Below are 27,827 nucleotides of genomic sequence, written 5' to 3'. Positions count from 1 at the left end.
TGTAGGATCTAAGTTCCCTGCCAGGGATTGAATCAGAGCAACAGCAGTGAAAGTGTAGAGTCTTAACCATTGGACTGCCAGGAAACTTCTTGGCAATTTTTTTTTAATAAATGTATGAGTGAATGGATGATATAGATTGGGGACTGCATACATTTAAGAGAGAGGACTATAAAATGTTTTAGAAATTGGTTTAGAGTTTTTCTTCGATGCCTATAGGAACACGACCAGAAATGTAAAGAAGTGAACCATTGCCGAGATGATGGATGGAAAGTAAGGCCCAGGCCTGGAGGTATGCTATGGCATGGTGGAGGCTGCAAACTCCACCTGAATTCCCTGACTAAATGAGGGGCAGCTATCACCTCAGCTAGAGCTGCTGTGGCCACAGAATAATGTGGGTCCACTATTGCCAGATCTTCTGATTATTCAAGAATATCCAGAAATCTGAGTTTTTAATATATAATTTCCAGTTTTTTAAATGCCAGCAACAGATATAATTTTTAAAAAACCTAAACCATCACGGTAACTCTACCCACACCTGAGCAGGGTCTGCAGGTCACCTGTCTGAGATGTGGTTTGGATCTGTGTCCTAGAATGTCCCTGGGGCCTGGGAACTAGCCTGACTCATCTGTCTTCCCAGCCCCACACCAGCCCAGGCATAGGCGGTCACTGAGTTAGATGGTCCCTCTCCATCTAGGCTGGACTCTGCCTGGCCTGGGGTCACACTCAGGAGGAACGTCATAGGGCTGAAGGCAAACGAGAACATGGAGTAAAGGGTTGGATGGTCAGACCTCTGACCACTCACCTTGAACCTGTCCGCAGCAGACCTGGAGTTTGTGAGGCCTTTGACGGCGAAGGGTGCTAAGAACACTGACAGCCTCAAGGGATTCAAGGTGGCCACAGTGGTGAAGGCCTGGATGAGGCAGAGAGGAGGTGGTGAGTGTCTCAATACTGTCCTGCTTCCCCATCCCAAGGAAGACCCCATCCCAGAGCCTCAAGCTGCAAAGCCAGACCTGCAGCTTCCAGCAAGCAGGTCCTTCATGTGGTATTTCGGGAAGACGAGGAAAAGTGGGAAAGAGCATTCATCTTAAAGTCACTGAGTGAAGGCCTGGCAGCACTTATAGCTTAGCTACTGGGTAATTCCTTAACTCAGACAGGTCACTCTCACCACAGTTTCCCCATTGGCAAAATGCCCCAAATCCTAACGGTGGTACAGGAATAGTTGGGAAGCACTGAAAAATTACCCAGACAGCTACCAGTGACATAGCTTTGAACTATTACTGTTGTTAAAAGGGATTAATCTCCAAAATATACAAACAGCTCATGCAGCTCAATAAAAGAAAAAAAATCAAAAAATAGGCAGAAGATCTAAACAGACATTTCTCCAAAGAACACAGATAGATGACAAAAAAAAAAAAAATGAAAAGATGTTCAACACCATTAATTATTAGAGAAATGCACATCAAAACTACAATGGGGTATCACCTCACACTGGTCACAATGGCCATAATCAAAAAATCTACAAACAATAAATGCTGGAGAGGGTGTGGAGAAGAGGGAACCCTCTTGCAGTGTTGGTTGGAAAGAAAATTTATACAGCCACTATGGAGAAAAGCATGGAGATGCCTTAAAAAAAAAAAAAACAACTAAGAATAAAACTACCATATGACCCAGCAATCCTACTACTAGGCACATACCCTGAGGAAACCAAAATTGAAAAAGACATATGTAACCCAATGTTCATTGCAGCTCTATTTATAATAGCTAGGACATGGAAGCAACCTAGATGTCCATGAACAGATGAATGGATAAAGAAGCTGTGGTCCATATTTACAATGCAATGTTACTTAGCCATAAAAAAGAACACATTTGAGAGTCAGTCCTAATGAGGTGAATGAACCTAGAACCTAGTATACAGAGTGAAGTGAGTCAGAAAGAGAAAAACAGTTATGGTATACTAATACATATATATGGAATCTAGAAAGATGGTACTGATGAACCTATTTGCAGAGCAACAGTAGAGATACAATGAGAACAGACTTATAGACAGATGGAGAGGGAAGAAGGAGAGGGTGGGAGGTATGGAGAGTAACATGGAAACATACATTACCAAATGCAAAATAGATAGCCAATGAAAATTTGTTGTATGGCTCAGGGAACTCAAACTGGGACTCTGTAACAACCTAGAGGGGTGGGATAGGGAGGGATGTTGGAGGGATGTTCAAGTGAGAAGGGACATGGATAAACCTATGGCTGATTCATGTTGATGTTTGGTAGAAACAAACGTAATATTGTAAAGCAATTATCCTTCAATTAAAAACAAATAAATCAAAATCTATAAATAATAATACTGAGAGGATGTAGAGAAAAGGGAATCCTCCTACACTGTTGGTGGGAATGTAAATTGGTACAGCCATTATGGAAAACAATGTGGAGGTCTCTTAAATACACACACACATATATATAACTACCGTATTACCCAGCAATCTTACTCTTGGGCGTATATTCAGAGAAAACCATAATTTGAAAAGATATATAGACCACAATGTTCATGGAAGCTCTATTCACAATAGCCAAGACATGGAAGGAACCCAAATGTCCAATGACAGAGGAATAAAGAAGATGCGGTACATACATTCAATGGAATATGATTCAGTCATACAACAGAATGAAATAAGGCCATTAGCAGAAACATGAATGAATCTAAAGATTACCATACTAAGTGAAGTAAGTCAGACAGAGGAAGACAAACAGCATATGACATCATTTATATGTGGAATCTAATTTAAAATGATACAGATGTACTTATTCACAAAACAGAAACAGACTCACTGATCTCAAAATTAAACTTATGGTTTTCAAAGGGGAAACGTGGGAGGAAGAGATAAATTAGGAAGTTGGGATTAACATGTACACACTATTATATATAAAATAGATAACTAACAAGGACCAACTATATAGCACAGGGAACTCTATTCAATATTCTGTAATGAGCTACATAGGGAAACAATCTGAAAAAGAATTGATATATCTGATTCACTTTGCTAACACAACATTGTAAATGAGCTACAATCCAATAAAAATTTAGGAAAAAAACACAACTCCCTAAGCATCAAGCTTCATCCATGCCTCACCCCACCCTGTCAGTAGACTTTTCCTGACTGTAGCAGACCACCCTTTGTTCTCAGGATCCCAGAGAATGACCTCCTGGAGGTACCCTGGGAACCTTCCAATTCATGCAGCTCATGCCCCATCTCTACCCTCTTCTTGGTACAGATTAACCTCAACTCCAACAGAGCTTCAGTCTAACCTTTGGTCTAACCTGGGGTGGTATAAGTGCAGTGTGACCTTAAAGTTCCACTGAGCATTCTCCTTACACAGTCTTCCTGCCACCCAATGACTCGCTGGGGTGTTCCTTGGTGTGTGCCGGGCTAGCAGAGGTGACTGCCGTCTGGAGCACCAACAAGCCCTTGGCTACAGACTGTCAAATGCTACCTCTCTTATGTCAGGTGCAATCTCCTGGGCTTTCTGGTTGGATTCTAACCTCTCTAAGAGCTGCTTTGTCGTTGTTGTTTAGTCACAAAGTCATGTCCGATTCTTTGCGATCCCATGGACTGTAGCCTGCCAGGCTCCTCTGTCCATGTGACTCTCCAGGCAAGAATACTAGAGTGGGTTGCCATGTCTTTCTCCAGGGGATCCTCCCAACCCAGGGATCAAACCCATGGATTCTTTACCACTGAGCACCTGGGAAGCCTCTAAAGCAGCCCTCTGTCTTATTCTCAAATAATCAAATTCCTAACCTTGAAAGGCAGCTGCTGTTCCCCAAGACCAGCGTCAGACCACAAAAGAAAAGACAGAAGAAGCCAGACCTCTGCATTTAAAATGCATTTTCAGGGCCCTATCTTGAGATCACAGGAGCTCCCCGCTTCAGGATTTTCAACCTCAGCATCATCTGGGTTTTAACTACACATTTCACCTCCACTGTACCCCCAGATGATGGCCATTCCCCACCCCACCCCTGCCCCCACAGCTGCTATGCAGGGGATATCAGCTCCACGTATGGACTAAAATGGAAGAATGCTCAAGACCCTAACAGTCTGGAAAATCAAGATTCATTTATATTATTCATTTACAAAACCTCTAGATCTTTCAGGGGGCATGGACTGGAAAAGGACACATGAGAAAACTCCCTATCAATATGAGGGAGCAAACAAAGTACCCCAGCACTTACTACTGAAGTTGTGAGTTTCAATCGTAAGCCTGTGTGGGAGAGGAACAGCAATACCATAGATAAGGAGGGGGCTAGGAACAAGATGATTGTGCTCAGGCTCTGCATAAACCCACACTTCTGCAAGAGCTTTGTTTCCTTTTTTCTGAGATCTGGAAAATTCAAAAAGTCTGAAATGAATCACCAGAACATTCTCCCAGGAGCCTAGATCAAGCCCCAGAACATGAAAGAATCCCCAGAAAGTGAAAGACTCAGTCCACCATGACATCCCAGGCTCAGAGCAGAAAGCCAGGTATCCTGTACCTTTAATAACTTTTGTAAATGGCTTCTCCCAGGAGTACATTTTAATCAACTTAATGCTGGTGAGAACTTCACTGGTCACGCGGATGCGCTGGTCACTGATCTCTGATGTATGATTCTGGGACTCCACAAGCTTTCTGGTCAGGAATATCTGCAGTGAGGATGCAGCAAGAGCATCTTTTATAGGGGCAGGAAAGTGCAGTCTGGCATTAGTGTGGCAACCGAGAGTACTTCCCAAGTCAGCTCTGCAGGTGGACTGAATCCCTGGGTCTAATCCTGCACTCCTGGTTCCTGGCCCCCGCTGAAGGTTTGGAAGCCTCTCTGTGCCATCATGCCTCAAGACACCTGCCTCACACATCCTGGGGAGCTTTCTCTCCTGGGTTCTCTTGGCTTAGGGTTTGGCTAACTAAACAGAAACATGACTCCACTGCCTCTGGGAACCCAAAAACTTCTACCACTTACATCACCTTTTTAAAAAAGTTTTATTCAAGTATAGTTGATTTATAGTGCTGTATTAATTTCTCAGTACAGCAAAATGACTCAGTTATACATACATATATATATATATAAATAATTTTCCATTATGGTTTGTCACGGGATATTGAATATGGTTCCCTGTGCAATGCAGTAGGACTACAATCACTTTTTGATTGGAGTACCTGAACTGACAAAGGAAAACGCTCCATTTCAATAATTCAGAGCACACAAATTCAAGAGTCACTTCCTGTTTTGCCCATTTTTTTTCAGCTGCATCTTTGGCAGCAAATTTGCTTCCCTTCCCCCATTAAACTGTGCCAATGTTCTATGCTGTCAACTTTATTATACCAGCACATTCTGGGTAAAAGAGAAGGAACCAAAATCTTACACAGAGGATAGCTACTGAGGAAAGTCCATGAAGCAGATAATCGCTCACAGAAACCCATGAGGTGGACCTCACCCATCAGATTCACCTCTTATTGATATTTATGAGGCCCCAGCATGGTGGCCAGAGAACCATTTGAGGTAGGAATTGACACTGAATCTCACCTGCAATAGAATGAGCAGTCAACAAGAGTCAGCCTTCCCACTCAGAAGCACCCCCAATTCCAGAGCCCTAGGAGTTCTGGGGAATGTCCAACATCAAATGGGTGGCAAAGAAAGACATTACCTGCAGCGGCAAAATCAGAAGATAGCACAGTGTGGCAATGAGTGCTGTGGGTCCGAGAATGAGGCAAGAGGTGATGCTGCAGCTTGTCAACAGTAAGCAGGTGAGCACGGCCAGGGGCCCATAGTACACTCCCTCGTACAGGTAGTTTATGTCGCTGGTGAAGAAGCTAATGGCCTGTAAGACAATAAGCCCATGGACACAGGTGTCACCCCTCCAAGTTCCCGGAAGAGGCTGCATGTACATGTGACAGGTGGCTTTGCCATGCCTTCTATGGGCAGGCAAGCTTGAGAGGCAGGGTGGTAGAGTGGAGACACACACCAGGTTCACAAGTCTCATGTCACTAGCTGTGTGACCCTGAACAGGTTCCTTTGCCACTCTGAGCCTCAGCTTCTCCACCTGTAAAGCTGCAATGATTACACCTACTCTAGGTGGTTATTCTAAGACTGTCAATGAGATACATACCTGCACACGTGGACTGCGTCCAACGAAAGTTACATTTTTGTTCTATTGCTACTGCTACTAATTAGCTACTACTACTGCTATTACTGGACTGCAAGGAGATCCGACCAGTCCATCCTAAAGGAGATCAGTCCTGAGTGTTCACTGGAAGGACTGATGCTGAAGCTGAAACTCCAACACTTTGGCCACCTCATGTGAAGAGTTGACTCACTGGAAAAGATCCTGATGCTGGGAGGGGTTGGGGGCAGGAGGAGAAGGGGATGACCGAGGATGAGATGGCTGGATGGACCCGATGGACCGACTCAATGGACATGAGTTTGGGTAAACTCCAGGAGTTGGTGATGGACAGGGAGGCCTGGCGTGCTGTGATTCATGGGGTCACAAAGAGTTGGACACAACTGAGCGACTGAACTGAACTGAACTGAATTGAATTGCTACTACTACTAATATTGCTACTACTACTAATAGCCAGATTCCACAGAGTTGCTTCTAGTATTTTATTCTGTTCTATTCCATTCATTCTAATAATAATTAATGCATTTTTTGGCAGGAGTTGAGTCTTTTTCTCCTTCTCCTTTCGCTTTCTTGCTATAGACTCTTCTCCCCACTCCCTCCCTCCCCAACATATACTGCCTAGTGAATTGTAAAAAAGCTGACATTCCAAGTCACAAAATATTTAAGGAATCAATTCATTAATGTCTTTTGGAATGACCAACCTGAATCCCTAAGAAGTGATTTTCTTTTCATTTTAACCCAATCTCCATCCAATGCCCAGAATGTGCCCCAGGCTGAGCCTTTAAAATTTTTTAGTGTTGGGTGAGCATGACTTTGTACAAGCCTGTTTGGAGGACAAGTTAACAGTATCTTTTAAAGGCTAATAATTATACAAACCCCATGACTGTCACTTTAATTTCTCTGTTGAGAAACCCTCTAATATGCTGGAGGAAGCACATATATAAGGATGTTGATTACAGCACTGCCTATAGCAGCAAACCCAGAAACATCCTAAATGTCCATTGGTGGGGGAAGGTCAAAGCACTCACTTAAGAAGTATTAGTTAATATTGGATCCTGGAGCACACTGTCAGTGTTGATGTCTCAGCTTGTCATTTATGGGACCACAGATGTGTGACTCAGTCACTCTGTGCCTCTGTTGCCTCATCAGTAAAACGGGAATAATATAACAACCTACTTTATAGTGTTGATGTGATAACTGAATGAGGTAGCACATATAAAATAGTTTCACACATTGAGAAGGCTATATGGCAGTGATAGAAATGGACAAAAGTGATCAAAAGGTACAAGCTTCCAGTTATAAGATAAATAAGTCCTGGGAATGTAAGGTACAGCATGGTGACTATAGTTAACAAAACTGTATTGTATACCTGGAAGCTGCTAAGAAAACAGATCTTAAAAATCCTCATCACAAGAAAAGTCTGTAACTATGTGTGGTGCTGGTTGTTAACTAAACTTATTATGGTGATCACTTTGCAATATATGCATACATCAAATTATTATGCTGTATGCGTGCGTGCGTGCATGCTAAATCACTTTAGTCATGTCCGACTCTTTGCGACCTTATGGACTGTAGCCCACTAGGCTCCTCTCTTCATGGGATTCCCCAGGCAAGAATACTGGAGTGGGTTGCCATGCCCTCTTCCCGGGGATCTTTCTGATGCAGGGATCAAACCCATTTCTCTCATGTCTCCTACATTGGCAGTCAGGTTTTTTACCACTAATGCCACCTGGGAAGGCCCATTATGCTGTATATTTTGTATGAATACAAAGTTCTACATCAATTATATCACACTAAAAAATAAAGAAAAAGAGAAAGTGCTTTAATTATGAGTAAGCATCACTGAAAAGTAATGAAGAAGATCTAAATGTGCCAACGTGGAAATTTAAGACATGGCGAGGAGAGAAGAAAAAACTACAAAATGATGTAAGTGATGTAGTACTGCTGATGTAAAAATCTCACCTAGAAATATATATCTTACATTTTCTATTGGTAAAACCAAGTTGCAGAACTATGTAAAATGCAGTACAATTTATGCAAAAACATGCACACAAAATATGTTATGTTTTCTATGGGTAATTCACATGTGTACCTAAATGTACTTTTAAAAGTTGGAAGGTGATGTTAGTTCAGGCATAGGAGGAGTGACCAGGTGTAGGGGGTCATCTATACTATTTTTTCGATTTCTTTCCTGAGGAGAAAGTATTCAGGTGTAATTTTTAAAACTTTTTTTTCTATTGCTTTTGTAATTAAAGTTTTTACAGTGTTGTGTTAGTTTCTGCCAGAAATGTAAACTGATATGGCCATAATGGAGAACAGTATGGAGATTCCTTTAAGAACTAGGACTAAATCTACTATATGACCCAGCAACCCCACTACTGGGCATATGTCCTGAGAAGAAGACACATGTAACCCCGGTGTTCGCAGCAGCACCTTTTGCGATAGCCGGGACATGGACACAACCCAGGTGTTCTTAAAATTAATTTTAATAGAAAATTTATGGAAGCAACTGTCTAGAAATCCTCATATGAGCAACTACTTCCATCTTCAGTTGCAAATGGGTCATCTTATTTTCTGCTTCTGTGAAGATGTTGGGAAAGTTGGACTTCACATATAGTGGGGCTTAAAACAGACAAACAGAAAAGGAAGCAGCACTGGCCTGAATGCAGAAGATCTCCTTAGCAAGGCAGGTGACGGCTCGAGTTCAGAGCCTGGAATCTGCAGCCAGGCTCTGCCGCTTACCGATCGTGTGACCTTGTCCAAGTTTCATACCGTTTCATGGCCTGAGTTTCCACCTCCATGACAAAGGGAACAATAACAGAAGCTATCAGGTAAGAGGTCATCCGAGGACCGACTGAGCTAACTTAGTGACACCTTTGGGAAAACATCTGGCTCAGAGGACATTAACAGTTACTGTGATAACTTTGCTGAGAACAGGGAGAAGGGCTGCCGTGGATCCTTTAACTCCAGTCAAATGCAGGAGGACAGGGTAGCTTTGATGATTAAGGCATAAAATAAATTAATGATACAACTGAACACATGAATCACTGCCACTCTTCTACATGCTTTATATGTATTAACTCATTCAATCCTGTAAGATAACTCTTCTACAAGGTTGGTCCTATTACTATCCCACAGCTCCAGAGAGGCTGAACAAGCTGCCTAAGGTCAGAGAAGGAGTAAAATGGTGAAGTAGAACAGTAATAATGATAACAACAAATATCTTACACTTGTTGGTATTTGAGTTAGATGAAGCATCTGTTTGGTGGCAATGGTTCATTTAGCAGACTGTATTTTGGAGATTGTCCTGTGTAATTCAGATGCTGGGCTTTTTGAGGGACAGAGTTGAGGATCTGAAATAGTTCATGTCTTTGAAGGGAGCTCATCTGAGTGGAGAGACCAGACTTGGGTTTGGTGAGGTGTAGGGTCAGAAAGATGGGGTCTAGAGATACTATCATGAAGGACAGACCATCTCAGCCAGGCCTTTGAAGATTAAATGAGATTTTGAAAGGGCGGGGGAGAGGGGTGGAGTGATGTGAGCAAAGCTTCCTAGAGGTGGACATGCCTGGTCTATTTGGGGCTAGAGGTTTAGCCCTGCCTGGCCAGGAAGGTAGATGTCAACCTAGGACTAGAGAAAGGAACACAGGAAGAAATGAGGCAGGAGAGCAGCTGAGGCCAGATCACAGAGGAGCTTGTTTGAGAGGAAAGAGCCAGAGCAGGGATGTCTTTTCCAAAAATTAAATTATCTGTTTCAATATAAAAGTAATCCATGCTCATCAAGGCAATTGGTAAGCAGTAGAAAAATAGAGAAAGTGAAATTAAACATAGAAAATTCCAGTATTCCCCCATGACTCTAGGTCATAGTTGGTCATATATCTTTCTTCAGTCTCTGCCATTGTTTGTGTTATGCTGTAGGGAGCTCCAGCTAGGAAATAACCCATCAATAACAATAACCAGGCAACTGTAAGTATTTCTCCTCTGCAGATAAGAAAATTAACAACCAGAGATTATCTCTACTTGTTTTTCCTTGAGCTACCAAGTCCTCCCATACCTTCCTCCCCAGGTGGTCTGGGGATATGGTTTCTGCTGTGCTTCTACTGAGGATTCGTGTTTTTTTGTTTTAATTTTCAGCTGCATGAAGGATCTTAGTTCCCTGATGAGAGATGGAACCCATATCCCCTTACAATGGAAGCATGGAGTCTTAAACACTGGACCACCAGGGAAGTCCCAAGATTTTTGTCTTTTTGGCCACTGCTGTACCCCTTGGTGGGCTTCCCTCATAGCTCAGTTGGTAAAGAACTGGCCTGCAATGCAGGAGACCCCAGTTCGATGCCTGGGTCAGGAAGATCTGCTGGAGAAGGGATAGACTACCCACTCCAGTGTTCTTGGACTTCCTCTGTGGCTCAGCTGGTAAGGAATCTGCCTGCAATGCAGGAGACCTGGGTTTGATCCCTGGGTTGGGAAGATCCCCTGGAGAAAGGAAAGGCTACCCACCCCAGTATTCTGGCCTGGAGAATTCTATGGACTCTATAGTCCATGGGGTTGCAAAGAGTCTGACTGATCCCCTCAGACGACTTGGGAAGAAAAATATGGGAGGATTTGGTAGCTCAAGAGATCAAATTGCCAGCATCCATTGGATCATTGAAAAAGCAAGGGAGTTCCAGAAAAACATCTACTTCTGCTCACTGACTACGCCAAAGCCTATGACTGTGTGGATCAGAACAAACTGTGGAAAATTCTGAAAGAGATGGGAATACCAGACCACCTTACCTGCCTCCTGAGAAATCTGTATGCAGGTTAAGAAACAACAATTAGAACTGGACATGGAACAATAGACTGGTTCCAAATTGGGAAAGGAGTACATCAAGGCTGTATATTGTCACCCTGCTTATTTAACTTACATGCAGATTACATCATGTGAAATGCCAGGCTCAATGAACCACAAGCTAGAATCAAGATTGCTGGGAGACATATCAATAACTTAAGATATGCAGATGATACCACACTTATGGCAGGAAGTGAAGAAGTAAAGAGCCTTTTGATGAAAGTGAAAGAGGAGAGTGAAAAAGTTGGCTTAAAACTCCTTTCAAAAACCAAAGATCATGACATCCAGTTCCACCACTTCATGGCAAATAGATGGGGAAACAATGGAAACAGTGAGAGACTTATTTTCTTGGGCTCCAAAATCACTGCAAATGGTGATTGCAGTCATGAAATTAAAAGATGCTTGCTCCTTGGAAGAAAAGCTATGACCAACTTAGACAGCATATTAAAAAGCAGAGACATTACTTTGCCAACAAAAGTCTGTTTAGTCAAAGTTATGGTTTTTCCAGTAGTCATGTATGAATGTAAGAGTTGGACGATAAGGAAAGCTGAGTGCTGAATTGATGCTTTTGAACTGTGATGTTGGATAAGACTCTTGAGAGTCTCTTGGACAGCAAGGAGATCAAACCAGTCAACCCTAAAGGAAATCAGTGCTGAATATTCATTGGAAGGACTGATGCTGAAGCTGAAACTCCAATACTCTGGCCACCTGATGCAAAGAGCTGAAACATTGGAAAAGACCCTGATGGTGGGAAAGGTTGAAGGCAGGAGGAGAAGAGGACAACAGAGGATGAAATGGTTGGATGGCATCCCCGACTCAATGGACATGAGTTTGAGCAAGCTCCAGGAGTTGGTAATGGACAGGGAGGCCTGGCATGCTTCAGTCCATGGCATCGCAGAGTCGGACACAACTGAGAGACTGAGGGGTACTGAACTGTACCCCTAGGTGGAAAAGGAAATGGCAAACCACTCCAGTATTCTTGCCTGGAGGATCTCATGAACAGAGGAGCCTGGTGGGCTACAGTCCGTGGGGTCACAAAGAGTCAGACACGACTGAAGTAACTTAGCACGTACCCCTAGGGCTTAGGACAGGGCTTAGCGCAAAGCATATCTCAGTAATAATTCATTGAATGGATGGATAAGTCCTCTCTAAGGCTCTGAATACAGCTGGAATATCTCCTTGTCTACTGTTGACATGCTCTTATGATCCCAGAGGCAATTATTGATGGTTATCAACACTCACCCTGGAAATGATTTCCTTTCTCTTTCTTCCTGGTCTCCAGCTTCTTCTCCCTCCCTTGGCCTCCAGGGTAAGGAGGTGTAGAGGAGGAGGAGGAAAGTAACCCCCTCAATATGCAACCTCGTCACTTACCTCTCCCATGGTGACGTGTGTTAGAGATTTAAATTGCATCAGCTTCTCAAAGGCAAAGGAGAAGACAGCTGCACGGAACCTGATGGCGGTGCGCTGGTTGATGACCCAGCATGAGCACATGCTCAGAGACTTCAGACATTCAGTGAGAAAAAGGGCCAGGCAAAGCCCAACTCCATAGGTAACGTCCCTCGATGGGTTTTTGGTGTATTCCAGGATCTTTGGTAAAACCAACATCTAAAAGGAAACAGGAGTTTGGATCACTCTGACTTCCCAGTCCTGCTTTCAGGCAACACCTAACCAAAGTGCACCAGGCGTAAGGTCCTCGGGTCAAGAGAGGGGGCTTACTTGACAATCACAACTGACTCAGGCACAATTCTGCACTCAGAAGGTCACAGTCCAGTTGGAGGACACTTAGGAGTTCAACTGACCCAGATCTGAAGCCCAGCTCCACCATCTCATACTGGTCCTGAGACCAAGCAGGACGCTCTGGTGTTTCTAGATGCAGAAGCCTATTCCGTGCCCCATATTTCTTGTTTGTAGGGAATAGACTCCAGCCTCCATAACCTTCCCTGCATTCCTAGGGGAAGAGAGGGGATGCAGAGACAAGGAAACTGCAGCCAAGAAACAGTCTTGGGGCAGGATCCTCATTACTCCTCAAGGGATACACATAACAATATCTTTGAGCTCTTCTACAGAATTAAAACACCCAACAGATGGAAGCTGCTAACTACTTGATGAAATACTCTACTCCAGAGAGAAAGTCACAGTTTGATAACCTCAAGAACCACAGAAGCTCATCAGAAAAACTCCTGAGGCCAAATTAAAGGAGTGCAGGCCCTACGCACACCCTGATCTCATCAGCAAACCTCACCCTTGAACCATTGCTATAAAGTGAAAATATTAGTCACTCAGTCATGTCTGACTCTTTGTGATCCCATGAACTGTAGCCCACCAAGCTCTTCTGTCCGTGGAATTCTCCAGGCAAGAATACTGGAGTGGGTTGCCATTTTCTACTCCAGGAGATCTACCCAACCCAGGGATCGGACCCGGGTCTCCATCATTGCAGGCAAATTCTTTACCATCTGAGACATGAGGGTTGCTATAAAACTCCTCACCAAATCCCCCTGAATTGGGACACACAGTTCTGAGGTCATTAGTCCACTGTGTCCCCATTTGTCTGGCAAAGCAATAAAGCCATTCTTTCCTGTGTGAGTACGTAGGTGCTTAGCCACTCAGTCGCATCCAACTCTGTGACCTCATGGGCTGTAGCCCACCAGGTTCCTCTGTCCACAGAATTTTCCAGGCAAGCATACTGGATGGGGTTGCTATTTCCTACTCCAGGGGCTCTTCCCAACTCAGGGACTGAACCCATGTCTCTTGCATCTCCTGCATTGGCAGGGGAATTTTTTTTTTTTTTTTTTTTTTTTTACCACTAGTTTCACCTGGGAAGCCCTTCACCAAAACTCTGTCTCTGAGATTTGATTTGGCACCAGAGTACAGAGACCACATTTCAGCCTCAGTCCCGGTGGGAAATAGAGGACACACACACACACACACACGGAGTAATCCAGGAATTGATAACCTATTTATAAAGGTGTGGGCAGAATTGAGGAGATTTAACAGGGATGGAGGAGCACCTTGGAGCTAGCAACCACAAGGAACTAAATGGGGAGGGGAGGATGAGTTTCCTGAAGCCTAGAAAGAGAAAGTCATACAAAAAGGGCCCTTCATTTTAGGATCTGGTCACCAACCTTCAGTGACAGGGAGTGAGGAAGTCAGAGTGATATATATCTTGCCCTCACCTTCTCCTTCCCTCCAGCCACCAGACGGGGTCTCCCACTGGTCAAACTCAACCAGAAGCCAGAGTCAAAGGTACCCCACGGATGCGATCCATAGAGGTCACACACTAGGGGCATAGCACAGGGTGGGGCAGACAAGGGTGGAGAGTGCATCTGAAGGGAAGAATGGAGAACATGCTGTCACCCGAGTCACTTATCTCTGTGGTGTCAGCAGCTGTTGCTTCCTCCTGACCTGCAACCCCTCTCCCCCGAGCTGGTAACAATGCCTCTATTTTCTTCTGGGGAGACAGTCGCCTGCTCCAATGCACACAGTCTAGGCTGGATCGTCAATCAAAGTGTTCCACTGCTAACCAACCAAAGTGAGCATGTGACTCCAGCTGGGACAGCCAAGTTCACGGTCTGCAGTTGAGCAACCGGTAGGAAATAGCGAGCCCATTCATCCTAACCATGGTACGTGGAGTCTCCTGCATGCCCCGAGCTGTTCCGCCATTTCTCAAAGCAGCTCCCACGTCCTGAGCCAGCCTGAGCTCTAAATGTTTTCTATACTGAACTTATTTAATGTCACCTTGTGAGGCAGATAATGTTGGGCTCTCCATTTCAAACATGAGAGTTTCCATGAGGACTATGGTTGAGAACATCATGGGGTTCCATGAGGGAACCAAGGCACAGAAGGGGTAAACCAATTGCCCAAAGTCACCCAGAAATTAAGTGGCAGAACCAAGGTTAGAACCTAAGCACTGGCTGCAGAATTCGCATTTCCAACTACTACTAGCTCCACTGACCCCAGAAAGCCTTCATTTTCTGAGCAGCAGTTGAGAGACGGACATCCTCAAATCTTTTTGTTTGTTTGTTTGTTTATGTTTTGGGGTTTTAAAAAATTATTGTTATTTTCTTTGGCCACCCTGAATGGCATATAGGATCTTAGTTCCCCAACTAGGGATCGAACCTGCACACCCACCTCCCCCCAATTGGACGTGCAGAGTCTTAACCACTGACCCACCAGGGAAGTCTCAAGACAGCTCCAATTCTTGGGATGGATCTAAACATGCTAATCACCAAGGCCTGAAGTCCGGACATCTCGTCAAGTCTGCTACTTACTGGCCCCAGAACACTTGCGACGGAGAAGAAGCAGCTCAAAATTGTATCAAAAATAAACCTTGTTCTTTGGAATCTTAGCATCACTCGAAACATTGAAGCTTTGTCAATTCCATGCCTTGAGACTTCTTCTTCCCAAAGAAGATGAAGCCTTGAAAAGAAGAAAATGGAGGCAAATGAAATCTCTTTGATTGTCACCCAACTCTCCCAGTTCTTGCTGGTCTAGGAACTTGGTTACACAAAATTGTCAAAGATAACACAAGGAGAGAGAACAGTACAGGGCATTTATACTGCATGCATGCTGCAGATATGCATGCCCCAGCTCCAAGAATTATCAACATTTGACATTTTTGTTTAATCTCTCCTCCCCTTCCATTATTTTTCTTTTTGCAAGAATATTTCAAGCAAATCCCAAAGATATTGTTTCGTCTATAAATGCTTTAGTATGCATCTCTTCCAGATAAAGCCCTAAAAAGCCACACAGTAACCATAAAAATGGTTATGAATTAATGACTATTCATTATTAATAGCTATTAATAATAGCCATATATTAATAGCATAGTAAGAATGGCAGCATTTAATTCAACTTTCTCTAATTATTTCAAGAATATGTTCTCACAGTTAGTTTGCCTAAATCAAGATCCAAACGGGTCCCACTCATTGCAGTTAAAAGACAAATCTGACAGGCCTCTTGCATCTCATTTTATCTGTAACAATTTCCCTTCCTCTGCATTTTTTGCCATTTACTTTCTAAAGAATCTGAACGATTTATCCTGTTGAGTTTTCCACATTCTGGATTTGACTGATTGCACCCCTGTGGGGCTAGTATAAGTTTCTATGCCATGTACTTCCTATTAAGCTGTTAGCTAGATCTAGAGGCATAATAAAATTCAGAATTAAAGTTAGCTGGCAAAAATACTTATTAGATGATGTAGTATATGTTCTTTTCAACACATCAGAAGACGTACAAAGTGTGTTGTCCCACTTTTGGATATGTTAAACTGGATCACTGCGTTAAGAAGGTGTGTTAGCCTGACTCATCCATTGCTAAGTTCCCTATTGCTGATGATCATTGCCTATATCCACTTCTGACAGGACTGGCAAAATGGTGATTTTTCTAATTCTATCATTCCATTTACAGTTAGCAGCTTGAACTTTCTGTAAAAAAAAAACAAAAAAAAAAACAAACTTTCCCAGAACGTTCCTGGTGGTCCAGTGGCTAAGACTCCAAGTTCCCAATGCAGGGGGCCTGGGTTCGATCCCTGGTCAGGGTACTAGATCCCACAAGCCACAACTAAAGATGCTGCGTGCCGCAACTAAGACCCCGCACAGCCAAATAAAACTAAATAAGTAAATATTAAAAAAAGAAATCTCCCTCATCAACTGTCTTGTTACCCTGAAATACAGTTAGTTGAAGAAACGGCCTAGGGCTCTGAAAAACGTCACCCTTCCTTTTTAAACACAAATTAAGATTCATAAAACACAGAACTCTGATCTCCAAAAAGTGCCCTTATTTATTTCAAAATTCCCAAAACAGTGCCCCAGTGTTGGATCATGCAACCAAAGAAAGTAAAAGTGAAGCCACTCAGTCGTGTCCAACTCTTTGCGATCCCATGGACTGTAGCCTACCAGGCTCCTCAGTCCATGTAATTTTCCAGGCAAGAGTACTGGAGTGGGTTGCCATTTCCTTCTCCAGGGGATCTTCCCAACCCAGGTATCCAACCTGGGTCTCCTGCATTGCAGGCAGACGCTTTACCATCTGAGCCACCAGGGAAGCCCAGAAATGTAAATGTATCCTAATTTTGACATTCCAAGCTAATGATGCCTGGGAGGTTTGTGCTACACCAGCAAAATAAGAACACCTAAAACATTTCTTTGGGGGGAAACTTGATATACAATTTGTATATTAGCTTTTTTAAAAAGCATCCAAGAAGTTTTCACCTAAAGATTTAAAATTGTGTTGACTTTCCTACTCTTCTCTTTTGTTTAGAGCTATCTATACCTGAGGCAGGAACAAGTGACTGGACAATAGTCATTACGATGCTCAAGTTTTCCGGGCTCTTAATCTGGCTCTGGATGCCTCCCCACCTCACCATGCATCCACAGTCCAATCTATCAGCTGCAGGCACCATGTTGGCTGAACTCGGACGTCCTGGCTCCTGCTTCCCTATGTCGGGTCCCACTATTGGGAAAGCGGTTAGCACGGCCCATGATGACAGCAGAGACACCACTTTGCCGACACAGGTCTGTCTAGTCAAAGCTATGGTTTTCCCAGTGGTCACGTATGAATGTGACAGTTGGACCATCAAGAAGGCTGAATGCTGAAGAATTGATGTTTTTGAACTGTGGTGCTAGAGAAGACTCTTGAGAGTCCCTTGGACTGCAAGGAGATCCAACCAGTCCATCCTAAAGGAGATCAGTCCTGGGTGTTCATTGGAAGGACTGATACTGAAGCTGAAACCCCAATGCTTTGGCCACCTGATGTGAAGAGCTGACTCGTTGGAAAAGACTGTGATGCTGGGAAAGATTAAGGGCAGGAGGAGAAGAGGATGACAGAGGATGAGATGGTTGGAATCACTGACTCAATGGACATGGGTTTGGGTGGACTCCAGGAGTTGGTGATGGACAGGGAGGCCTGGCGTGCTGCGATTCATGGGGTCGCAAAGAGTCGGACACGACTGAGCGACTGAGCAACAGCAATGATGATAGCATCGTGGATCAGGCCAAGGGACTCCAGGTACTTGCCAAAGCTGCTGCTCCTTAGACAGCAAGAGCACAGTGGACAAAACGGATTCCCTTGTTGGGCTGCCCTTTGCCCCCAGGGCCCGACAGCAGGCCACAGATAAATGCTTTATCCACACACCAAAAAGGCAAAGGGGACAAGAAGCAGTACTTTCTTTCTCAGGGTCCTGGGACCTCAGACAGACCTGATAAAAGATGCGAATTCTTGTTCCAGAAAAAGTTCTCTAGCCTGTATGTAAATATTTACATGTGAAATATGTAAATTATTGTTAACTCCAGATTAAGAACCTCCAGTAGAAGGAAGGTTCCTGCAACAAAGGGAGAACTGATATATTTTGGTTGTCTGAAGATGAACCACTACCCCCCTCCCCTAAAAACACATATTTAAGCATCTCTGGTCACTGACTGCCAGGACGTTGTCTTTAACCCCGCTGGCTCACCCAGCATGACTTTACCTTTTGGCATTTTTGTCTGCGGCATCGTGTACTGACAGCTGGGGGATGTTGTTCTCATCTAAGCATCTCTGTGAACCTCGAACCATGAGCGGGCTGAGCCATGACAGCGTGAGGTAGGAGAACAGGCCAGCATCATCCAGGGGTTGGTGCTCAGGAAACCTAGCAGAGAGGTCACAGTCAGCATGGTGACATTGGACGTGGGCTCCAGAGGCGGACAACTAAGTCCCAGGCAGAACTCGGAAGAGATGAATGAGAACTGTGGCTTAACCACAGTGGTTTCTCCATCGTCTACATGTAGAAAAAAGTATTTTTCCATGACTATTATTAACATCACAAGTAACAGTCATGAAAAAATATTTTTTTCCTACATCCAGAGGACCACACTGAGGTTTTCCCCCAGTACTCATAGTTAAAAACCAGAAGCAACAAAAACACCCAGCAACAGAGAAATGATTTAAAAAGAAAGAAGACAAATATGGTACATCCTGCACCATATTGTAGAAAACAGTGCAGAAGGATCTAAAAATAGGGACGATCTACATGTGGAACATGGAACGGGCTCTAAGCATACTGAAAAAAAGGTTGAAGATCAAGAAATTTAGAATATTTTTACTAATATAAAAAAGGAAGACATAGGGAGGTCAGACAGCGAACAATATACACATATCTATATTATATATATTTAAAATATATATATTATATAAAATAAATATCAAATTATATAACAATTTATAGCAAATCATTCATAGATTGACTTTGAATTAGGGGTTAGAAATCGCAAAAGAACAAAACTAGATTCTCATCACTAAATTTTTATGTTCTGCTTCTGTAACTCCCATAAAAACTGTAAAATAAATAACTAAGAATGATAAGGTCATATCTCTGTGAATCGTTCACAAAAGACAAATAATGGTTTCATTAAGGTGTTGAGATTGTGTGTAATTTCACTTTTTTTTCAACATTGTCTCTGATGCTATACGGTTCAATATGAGGAAAATTCAACTTTAAAAAAGATTTGCGGAGACAGATGTGAAGACAAAACTGCCGGACTTGCAGGATGTTCTCTTGCTTTGGGTTATGGCCTCTTTTCTCCACATTCTGGCCCTTTACACCCTCCCAGCCCACCAGCAACCACGGTTGTACATTCTGGGCAATGCTGACCTGGCCTCGGTGGGAGATGTTGGGAGAGAAGAACTGAGGAAAGATGGAACATTGTAGGAGATGTGTGGGGCCATCTGTGATAGCAAGGATTGGGCCAGAACTGATGGCCGGGGCTGATGTTCCAAGGGCCCAGCAGAAATATGGTTTCTCTAAGATAAGGCTGTCCAGGTGAACTCAAGTACCAAGGTTCTCTGGTCCTGGTCTAGATACGATTGATTTGGTGGGTAACTATGTAACTGGCATTGATAGAAGCTCAGATTTAAAAATAGGAAAACCACTGCTGTCTGTTTGTTAGAAAAACACTGGAGAGATGAGGGATTCCTAAATACAAAATTTTTCCCAGTGACAAAACACTGAGGGATCAGGCCAGAAGTGTTAATTAAGTGCCTGTCGACAAATGCTGCATAAAGGAGTATGTGTGTGAATCTGTGGAGGCCCCTGAAGCCCCAGGGGTTTAAACTAGAAAGTCATTTGGGAATGGTTACTTGAAACTATAATTTAATAGAGAGGGCTCCATGAATTTCTTAAACTCTTAAGTTTAAGGTAACATCTTAGGGCATTTGGCCCTTTCAATGGCTGCCCGTTTTTCTCTGAATGAAGACCGACGTACTTAATGTGGTCTGTGGAGACATGCCGGCGGTGTCACCTTGTCATGTCACTATGGCTAGAACTCTGCAGAGGCGCTGGCCTCCTTCTCAGATGCTGGACATGCGCATCACTGTGTTCTTCCACTGCAAGGCCAGGCCTTTGCACATGCTGCCCACACCGTCCTCCTGTTCATCCTCCAGGTCTGTTTCAGTGTCACTCAGAACCTATCGTGTTGTCGCTGTTCTCCGGTCCCTCACACCCCCACATTTCTTTACAGTGCCCTCTTCAAACAGTAATAATCATATGCTCCAGTTCAGTCACTCAGTCCTGTCTGACCCTTTGCGATCCCATGAACTTCAGCACACCAGGCTTCCCTGTCCATCACCAACTCCTGGAGCTTACTCAAACTCATGTCCATTGAGTCGGTGATGCCATCCAACCATCTCATCCTCTGTCATCCCCTTCTCCTCCCACCTTCAATCTTTCCCAGCATCAGGGTCTTTTCCAGTGAGTCAGCTCTTGGCATTAGGTGGCCAAAGTATTGGAGTTTCAGCTTCAACATCAGTCCTTCCAATGAATATTCAGGACTGATTTCCTTTAGGACTGACTGGTTGGATCTCCTTGCAGTCCAAGAGACTCTCAAAAGTCTTCTCCAACACCGCAGTTCAAAAGCATCAATTCTTCAGCACTCAGCTTTCTTTATAGTCCAACTCTCACATCCATACATGACCACTGGAAAAACCATAGCTTTGACTAGATGGAACTTGGTTGGCCTGCTTATAAGCTTACTGTCATTCTCCCCCATGTGAGGTCGGTGATGGGCAAGGGTGCTGTCTGGCTGGCTCACTGTTACCCCCACAGTCTAGCACAGTGTCTATAGGAGCTCAATGAGTCCTACTGACTGTCTGAATGAGTGAGGAAAGATGCTGGCTGTGCTGCCCTGATGTGTCTCAGGTTTCTTGGGAGGTGTTTGCCTGTGGAGAGTGACAGGACAGTGTTGGGACAGGGCTGTCAGCCTTTAGGAGGGGTCTGGGTGTGAGGGCTGAGGACCGCTGCCCTGGAGGGTACCAACCCTCAGCTCCCACCTAGGACTCACTTTGGCTTTGGTCGGAAGGGAATCATGGTTTTCCAGGCAGTGTCATACTTCCCTCTCCCTCGTGCCTCACGTTCCCTCACCTGCTGTCTGCAGGGGCTGTCTTCAACAGTGATTGTTTTCTTGGGAAATAAGAAACAAAAGAGGATCAGTTTCAGACCTCGAAAATACTGTCCTGAGGGAATGAGGGGCCAGCAACCCAATGAGGATGGATCTTTCCACATTCAGCCTCCTAGAGAAAGGATACCACAGTGAGACAGAAAAAGGCAAATACTCTATGATCTCACTTACATATATCTGAAATACACCATCCATAAGATGTTATGGAAAAACCCCAAGGAACTTTTTGGCCACCCCAATAGAATAAAGCAAGAGAGTTCCAGAAAAACATTACTTCTGTTTTATTGACTTCCGCTTTATTGACCAAAGCCTCTGATTGTGTGGATCACAACAAACTGTGGAAAATTCTTAAAGAGGTGTGAATTCTTAAGATGGGAAGATGGGAACCATCTGCCTCCTGAGAAATCTGTATGCAGGTCAAGGAATATGAGTTAGGACTGGACTTGGAACAATAGACCGGTTCCAAATTGGGAAAGGAGTATGTCAAGACTATATATTGTTACCCTGCTTATTTAACTTATACGCAGAGTACATCATGTGACATGCTGATGAAGCACAAGCTGGAATCAAGATTGCCAAGAGATATATCAATAACTTCAGATATGCAGATGACACCACCCTTATGGCAGAAAGCGAAGAAGAACTAAAGAGCCTCTTGATGAGAGTGAAAAAGTTGGCTTAAAACTCAACATTCAAAAAACAAAGATCATGGCATCCAGTCCCATCACTTCCTGGCAAATAGCTGGGGAAACAATGGAAACAGTGAGAGACTTTATTGTGGGGGGCTCCAAAATCACTGCAGATGGTGACTGCAGCCATGAAATTAAAAGACACTTGCTTCTTGGAAGAAAACCTATGACCAACCTAGACAGCATATTAAAGAGCAGAGACATCACTTTGCCAACAAAGGTTCAGTTCAGTTCAGTTCAGTTCAGTTGTTCAGTCGTGTCCAATTCTTTGTGACCTCATGGACTGCAGTCCCTGTCCATCACCAACTTCTGGAGTTTACTCAAACTCATATCCATTGAGTTGGTGATGCCATCCAATCATCTCATCCTGTCACCCCTTTCTCCTCCTGCCTGCACTCTTTCCCAGCATCAGGGTCTTTTCCAACGAGCCAGTTCTTCGCATCAGGTGGCCAGAGTATTGGAATTTCAGCTTCAGCATCAGTCCTTCCAATGAATATTCAGGACTGATTTCCTTTAGGATTGACTGGTTTGATCTCCTTGTAATCCAAGGGACTCTCAAGAGTCTTCTCCAGTACCATGGCTCCAACAAAGGTCCATCTAGTCAAAGCTATGGTTTTTCCAGTAGTCATGTATGGATGTGAGAGTTTGACTATAAAGATAGCTGTACGCCAAAGAATTGATGCCTTTGAACTGCGGTGTTGGAGAAGACTCTTGAGAGTCCTGATGCGAAGAACTGACTCATTGGAAAAGACCCTGATGCTGGGAAAGGTTGAAGGCAGGAAGAGAAGGGGATGCAACAAAGGATGAGATGGTTGGATGGCATCACTGACTTGATAGACATGAGTTTGAGTAAGTTCTGGGAGTTGGTGATGGACAGGGAGACCTGGCGTGCTGCAGTCCATGGGGTCACATAGAGTCGGACACAAATGAACAACTGAACTGAACTGAACTGAACAGAATAAACAATACCCAGCCAACTAACAAGCAAACAAAATTACCTGACTGGTAATTGCCAGAGGTGAGGATAGGCAAAATGGGTGAAGGTGGTCAAAAAATACAGACATGAGCAAGTCATGGGGATATATTGTACAACATGGTGACTATAACTGATAATACCATACTGCATACCTGAAAGTTGTTAAGAGAGTAGGTGTTGAAATTTCTCACAAGAAAAAAAATATTTGAACTACGGGTGGTGATGGTTATTGTGGTGATTGTTTCATAATTTAAACAAATAATGAATCATTATATCATACATCTGAAAGTCATATGATGTTTTATGCCACTTTTGTCTCAATAAAAATAAATAAAGGAAAGCCTGTAGGTAGGGAATGAGTCATGGGTCAGAATAACCAGCTCCCAGCTCTGGCTCTGCTCCTACTCTGGGCAGTTCCCTCAGCTTCTCTGGGCTTTTCTCTGTCCATAAACACTGTGGATAAGAAGAAAGAGTGTTATGTTTAGTCGTCCACAGAATGCAAAACCACGTCACTCTCTAAGGATAAAACTATTAAAAAGAAATCAAGAAGTAAAAAATAAATCACAAGATATTACATGTTACCCTTTTGATAAAGTAGGAAACCACTGAAATGAAAAAGATATATTATTATTTCTAGGACTTCATATAGAACAAATAACACTCTCTTGAAAACACAGAAAGGGATCTATGAGTAAAGGTTCAGAATAGTGGTTCCTGAAGGAACCAGGGAGACTTGGGGAATGCAATGGGGTCAAGTCCGAGCTGCTGAGTTGGTGGTAGACTTACTGGTGCTTATCATATTCTTATAAGTAAATGCATAAATAGGTGAGACAGACAGAGATGGGGTGGGAAGTGGAGGGTAGTGGGAGAGAGTTGTATGAGCCTTGAACGTGCATCATGACCAAGGATTATGATTCATCATAATATGGAAGCCAGAGCTCCATTTAAAAAAAAAATCAAAACTGAATAAATAGGGGACAAAAAAATTTGATCCAGTTTATGACCACTGGAAATACCCTGTGAACTCAGTTTCCTGGTGTTTTGATGCAAAGGAGATCTACTTACATAGCTAAGTCCTGAAACCATGTCATCCTCTACATCCAAGCCGAGATTCACAAGGCCACCAGAAGACCTGGGGACCCAGTATATCCTCCTTCTGGTCATTTTCAGGTGTACTGCCAGTTCTTTGTTTCCCAGAATCAGAGACTCTGAAAAGGCAACAGGTAAGAGCAGCTTAGATGGAAGCCCAAGCAACCAGGAGAGGGGGATATGGCCCAACAAGGAGTGTGCTAGGGGCCATCATCACAGCACCTGCTCTTCCCTCTGTTAGGAAGGGGCTTGGCTCCCTGTCTTTAAACTTCTACCTGGGGCTCAGCCTAAGATCACCAAGGGAAACCCCAAACCACCCATTCCCAACCTACATCCTTGGGCCAGGTCAATCTTCTTTAATATATTCAAGGTTTGCTCTTAAAACCATGCTTATTTAACCATGCCTCTTCTTTTATTCCAGTCTGTAATTGTCTATTTAAGTGAATCTCTGATTTTTTAGAGTTCATTTCTTGCACTAAACAGAGATCCTCACAAGGACAAAGATAGGTCTACTTTGCTTACTATTAAATCCCTCAGGCCTAGGGATCTGCTAGGAGGAGGGCAGATATTCAGTAAATCAATGGTGAATGAATGAATAAATAAATGAAAGAAATGTGATTTTGCCATTCTCAGACTCAGGGAAGGGGATCTGGGTATGATTTAGGACATTTATTTATTTATGAAAATATTTATCTATTTAGCTACATTGGGACTTAGCTGTAGTATGTGGCTTCTTTAGTTGAGGCATGCAAAGTCTTATTTGAGGATTTAGGATCTAGTTTTCTGACCAAGCATGGAACTTGCGCCCCCTGTATTGGAAGCTCAAAGTCACAGCCCCTGGACCACCAGGGAAGTCCCTGATTTAGGAAATTTAAATAACTGAAAAATATATTACTTTGCTTTTCATTTTGCTTTGTGAATATATGATTCACTCTCAGAACATCCATGTGCCTGGGGCAGGAGAGGGGATGGTTATCAGTAATGTTTCTGGAGGAATGGAAAGAGAAAGAAAATGTACAAGAGGGCTGACATCATGGGGTATGATGGGTGTCTCACAGGGCCCCAGCTTGTGATGGACTTATAGATGTTCTACCACCACCATCTTGAAATTTTCATAATCTGAACAAGGAGTCCCACATTTTCATTTTGCCCTGGGTCCCACAAATTATGTAGCCAGTCCTCGTGCTCAGATATAGCTTTCGGCTTTCAAATACTGGATTGTGTTTCAAGTAAACAGACTTGAAGACTAGCCTATTGTCTTGGGAGAAGATTCTCTAAATTCCTTTATCCCATTCTCTCTCATCTCACTTCCTTTTAGCAAATCACACCCAAATCTGGTGGACTCAGTTTCTGGAATTCTTCTATAGAGCCTACAAGACTGATTCCCTAGCCATGGCACCAGGCCATAAGTATACAGTTAGCCCTCTGTACCCATAGATTTTGCAATCAAGATTCAACCAACTGACTATAGATAAGATTCAGGGGAAAAAAAAAAAAAAAAATCCCTGTATTCCCAAAAGGAAAGCTTCAGTTAGCAAAGGAAACTGTTCACATAGAATTACATTGTATTTACAGTTATAAGTAATGACTTAAAGTGTATGGGAGGATGTGCTTAGATTATATGTAAATACTACACTATTTTACATATGGGACTTGAGCATCCTTGGATTTTCAAATCCACAGGGGGACTGGAACCAATCCCAGCTCTGAACTGAGGGGCAACTGTACTTGCATGCGAGGATAGAAGTGGACCTTTCAGGGGTGTTGGAAAACTTTAAAATAAAAGAGATATGTCAGGTAAGAGAAGCTGTCCGGTAGTTCTGGTTTAAGACTGTGGGAAGAGTCCAGTTTCTGTCTGTCATAACCAGCCTAAAGTGAAACTGGCATGATTCAGTGGAAGGTTCTACCCCTGGGGGTAGAACCATGATATACTGGCTTACAGTTTATTTACTAAGACACAAAGGTGCTCAGTGGAGGGACTGGAGTTGGGGAGGGGGAGGAAGTAACTTCTAGATTGCAAGTCATGCACCCTGGCAAGGGACAGTTTTAGCATCAGGCACTGTGTACTGGTAAACGTGTGCATCTATAACTAAACTGTGCTTGCAACCGGTGAGTGAATGTAGTTCCAACACAGCTGTAACTTGATATTGTGCTTTATGTTAACGAGTAACAGGAAACTGAAGCATCAAAGACATATGTTGGTTGCATCTTCACTCATCTGCCAATGACCCATGTAACTGCTGAAGAGTTTTCAAATACTGAAAGAGAATTTTCTCATTTTTTGTGCTCTTCACAATGTAATGGCTACAGGCACCACACTTGTTAATCTGAATTATTAACATTTCCTGCGTTTATTTCTTAAGCCTAGACAATCAATAAAATAATAAAAACAAATCCAGATTTGTAGCCTTAGCGGATTGTTGTGGTGTAAGTATTCCCATCAAGGATTTCAAGCTACCAACATGTTGGGAAGAGAGGCGCATTCAGAAATCACTGTACAGTATTTCTATGTACAAATACAGTAGGTGTGCGTGCTAAGTAGAGGTGTCTGACTCTTGGAAACCCTATGGACTGCAGCCCACCAGGATCCTCTCTCCATGAGGATTCTCCAGGCAAGAACACTGGAGTCAGGTGCCGAGCCCTCCTCCAGGGAATCTTCCCAACCCAGGGATCCAACCTGTGTCTCTTACATCTCCTGTATTGGCAGGTGGGTTCTTTACCACTAGTACCACCTGGGAAGCCCCTATTACAATAGATGTAAATAAAAGTATAAAAAGTAAGCATAGTGAAATAATTAGGAAGTGATAGATTTTTGAGCATTATCTTTGTCTTTGATATAATATAATTAATTGTAAGTTTAATAATTTAAATACTATTTGTATTTAACAACTGGGCTCTCAAAATTCCTGAAAAAAATTTGACAATTAGTCCTCATAAACCAGTATCTTAAAACAGTGAGCCCAAACATTTATGTTCTCCTAGTTACCTGGCAAGTAGGGACTCATGAGGAAGGCCAGACTCTTGGAGCACTAATACAGAAATTAGATTTTTTTTTTCTCACCTTTCAGTTACAGTATGATTTGCCAACCTGGTTTATTTGTATACACCTGCAAAGAGATACATGATGGTTTCAAAGATGTAACTCCATACAGAAATATAGAAGTTATCCAAGAAACTAGTAACAGGGAAAATTAAAGCAAATGCAAATGCTGCTGCTGCTGCTGCTAAGTCGCTTCAGTCGTGTCCGACTCTGTGCGACCCCACAGACGGCAGCCCACAAGGCTCCCCCGTCCCTGGGATTCTCCAGGCAAGAACACTGGAGTGGGTTGCCATTTCCTTCTCCAATGCATGAAAGTGAAAAGTGAAAGTGAAGTCGCTCAGTCGTGTCCAACTCTTCGCGACCCCATGGACTGCAGCCCACCAGGCTCCTCCATCCATGGGATTTTCCAGGCAAGAGTACTGGAGTGGGGTGCCACTGCCTACTCCAAATGCAAGTGAAGGGAATGCAAATGTGTATAATGGATATGTTTATACGACATGAACTGCTCATCTCAGGATAACTGGAACTGAGTCACACATTGGCTTGGGCCACCTTCCATGACTATAAGGCCCACCCCTGCTTCCTTGACTGGCCAGAGGAATTCCCTCCAGGGTTTCCTTTGGTATCCCAGAAAAGAG

General features: G+C 43.4%; 1 protein-coding gene across 5 annotated transcripts in view; it reads right to left on the bottom strand.

Moving 5' to 3' along the window:
- Positions 1-27,827, bottom strand: part of ABCC11 (ATP binding cassette subfamily C member 11) — an 82,998-nt gene that overhangs the window by 48,604 nt on the left and 6,567 nt on the right. For 3 of the 5 annotated variants that reach the window (XM_020879788.2, XM_020879719.2, XM_020879566.2), the window contains exons 2-10: positions 24,126-24,268; positions 21,279-21,397; positions 18,434-18,592; positions 15,240-15,387; positions 12,343-12,576; positions 5,673-5,846; positions 4,529-4,676; positions 4,229-4,377; positions 803-910 (exon numbers count right to left, since the gene is read on the bottom strand). In XM_020879788.2, the coding sequence (XP_020735447.2) occupies positions 803-910; positions 4,229-4,377; positions 4,529-4,676; positions 5,673-5,846; positions 12,343-12,576; positions 15,240-15,387; positions 18,434-18,592; positions 21,279-21,397; positions 24,126-24,224 (1,338 nt within the window). In that variant the 5' untranslated portion in view covers positions 24,225-24,268. Of the gene's footprint in view, positions 1-802; positions 911-4,228; positions 4,378-4,528; positions 4,677-5,672; positions 5,847-12,342; positions 12,577-14,144; positions 15,201-15,239; positions 15,388-18,433; positions 18,593-21,278; positions 21,398-24,125; positions 24,269-27,827 lie in introns of those variants that run through there. The other 2 variants (XM_020879637.2, XM_070451341.1) reach the window with 2 other exon arrangements.

The sequence above is a fragment of the Odocoileus virginianus genome, chromosome 20 (assembly GCF_023699985.2).
Source record: "Odocoileus virginianus isolate 20LAN1187 ecotype Illinois chromosome 20, Ovbor_1.2, whole genome shotgun sequence".
NCBI classification, from domain to species: domain Eukaryota; kingdom Metazoa; phylum Chordata; class Mammalia; order Artiodactyla; family Cervidae; genus Odocoileus; species Odocoileus virginianus.
The sequence above is the reverse complement of the archived record's forward strand: the minus strand, read 5'-3'. Positions and strand labels throughout refer to the sequence as shown.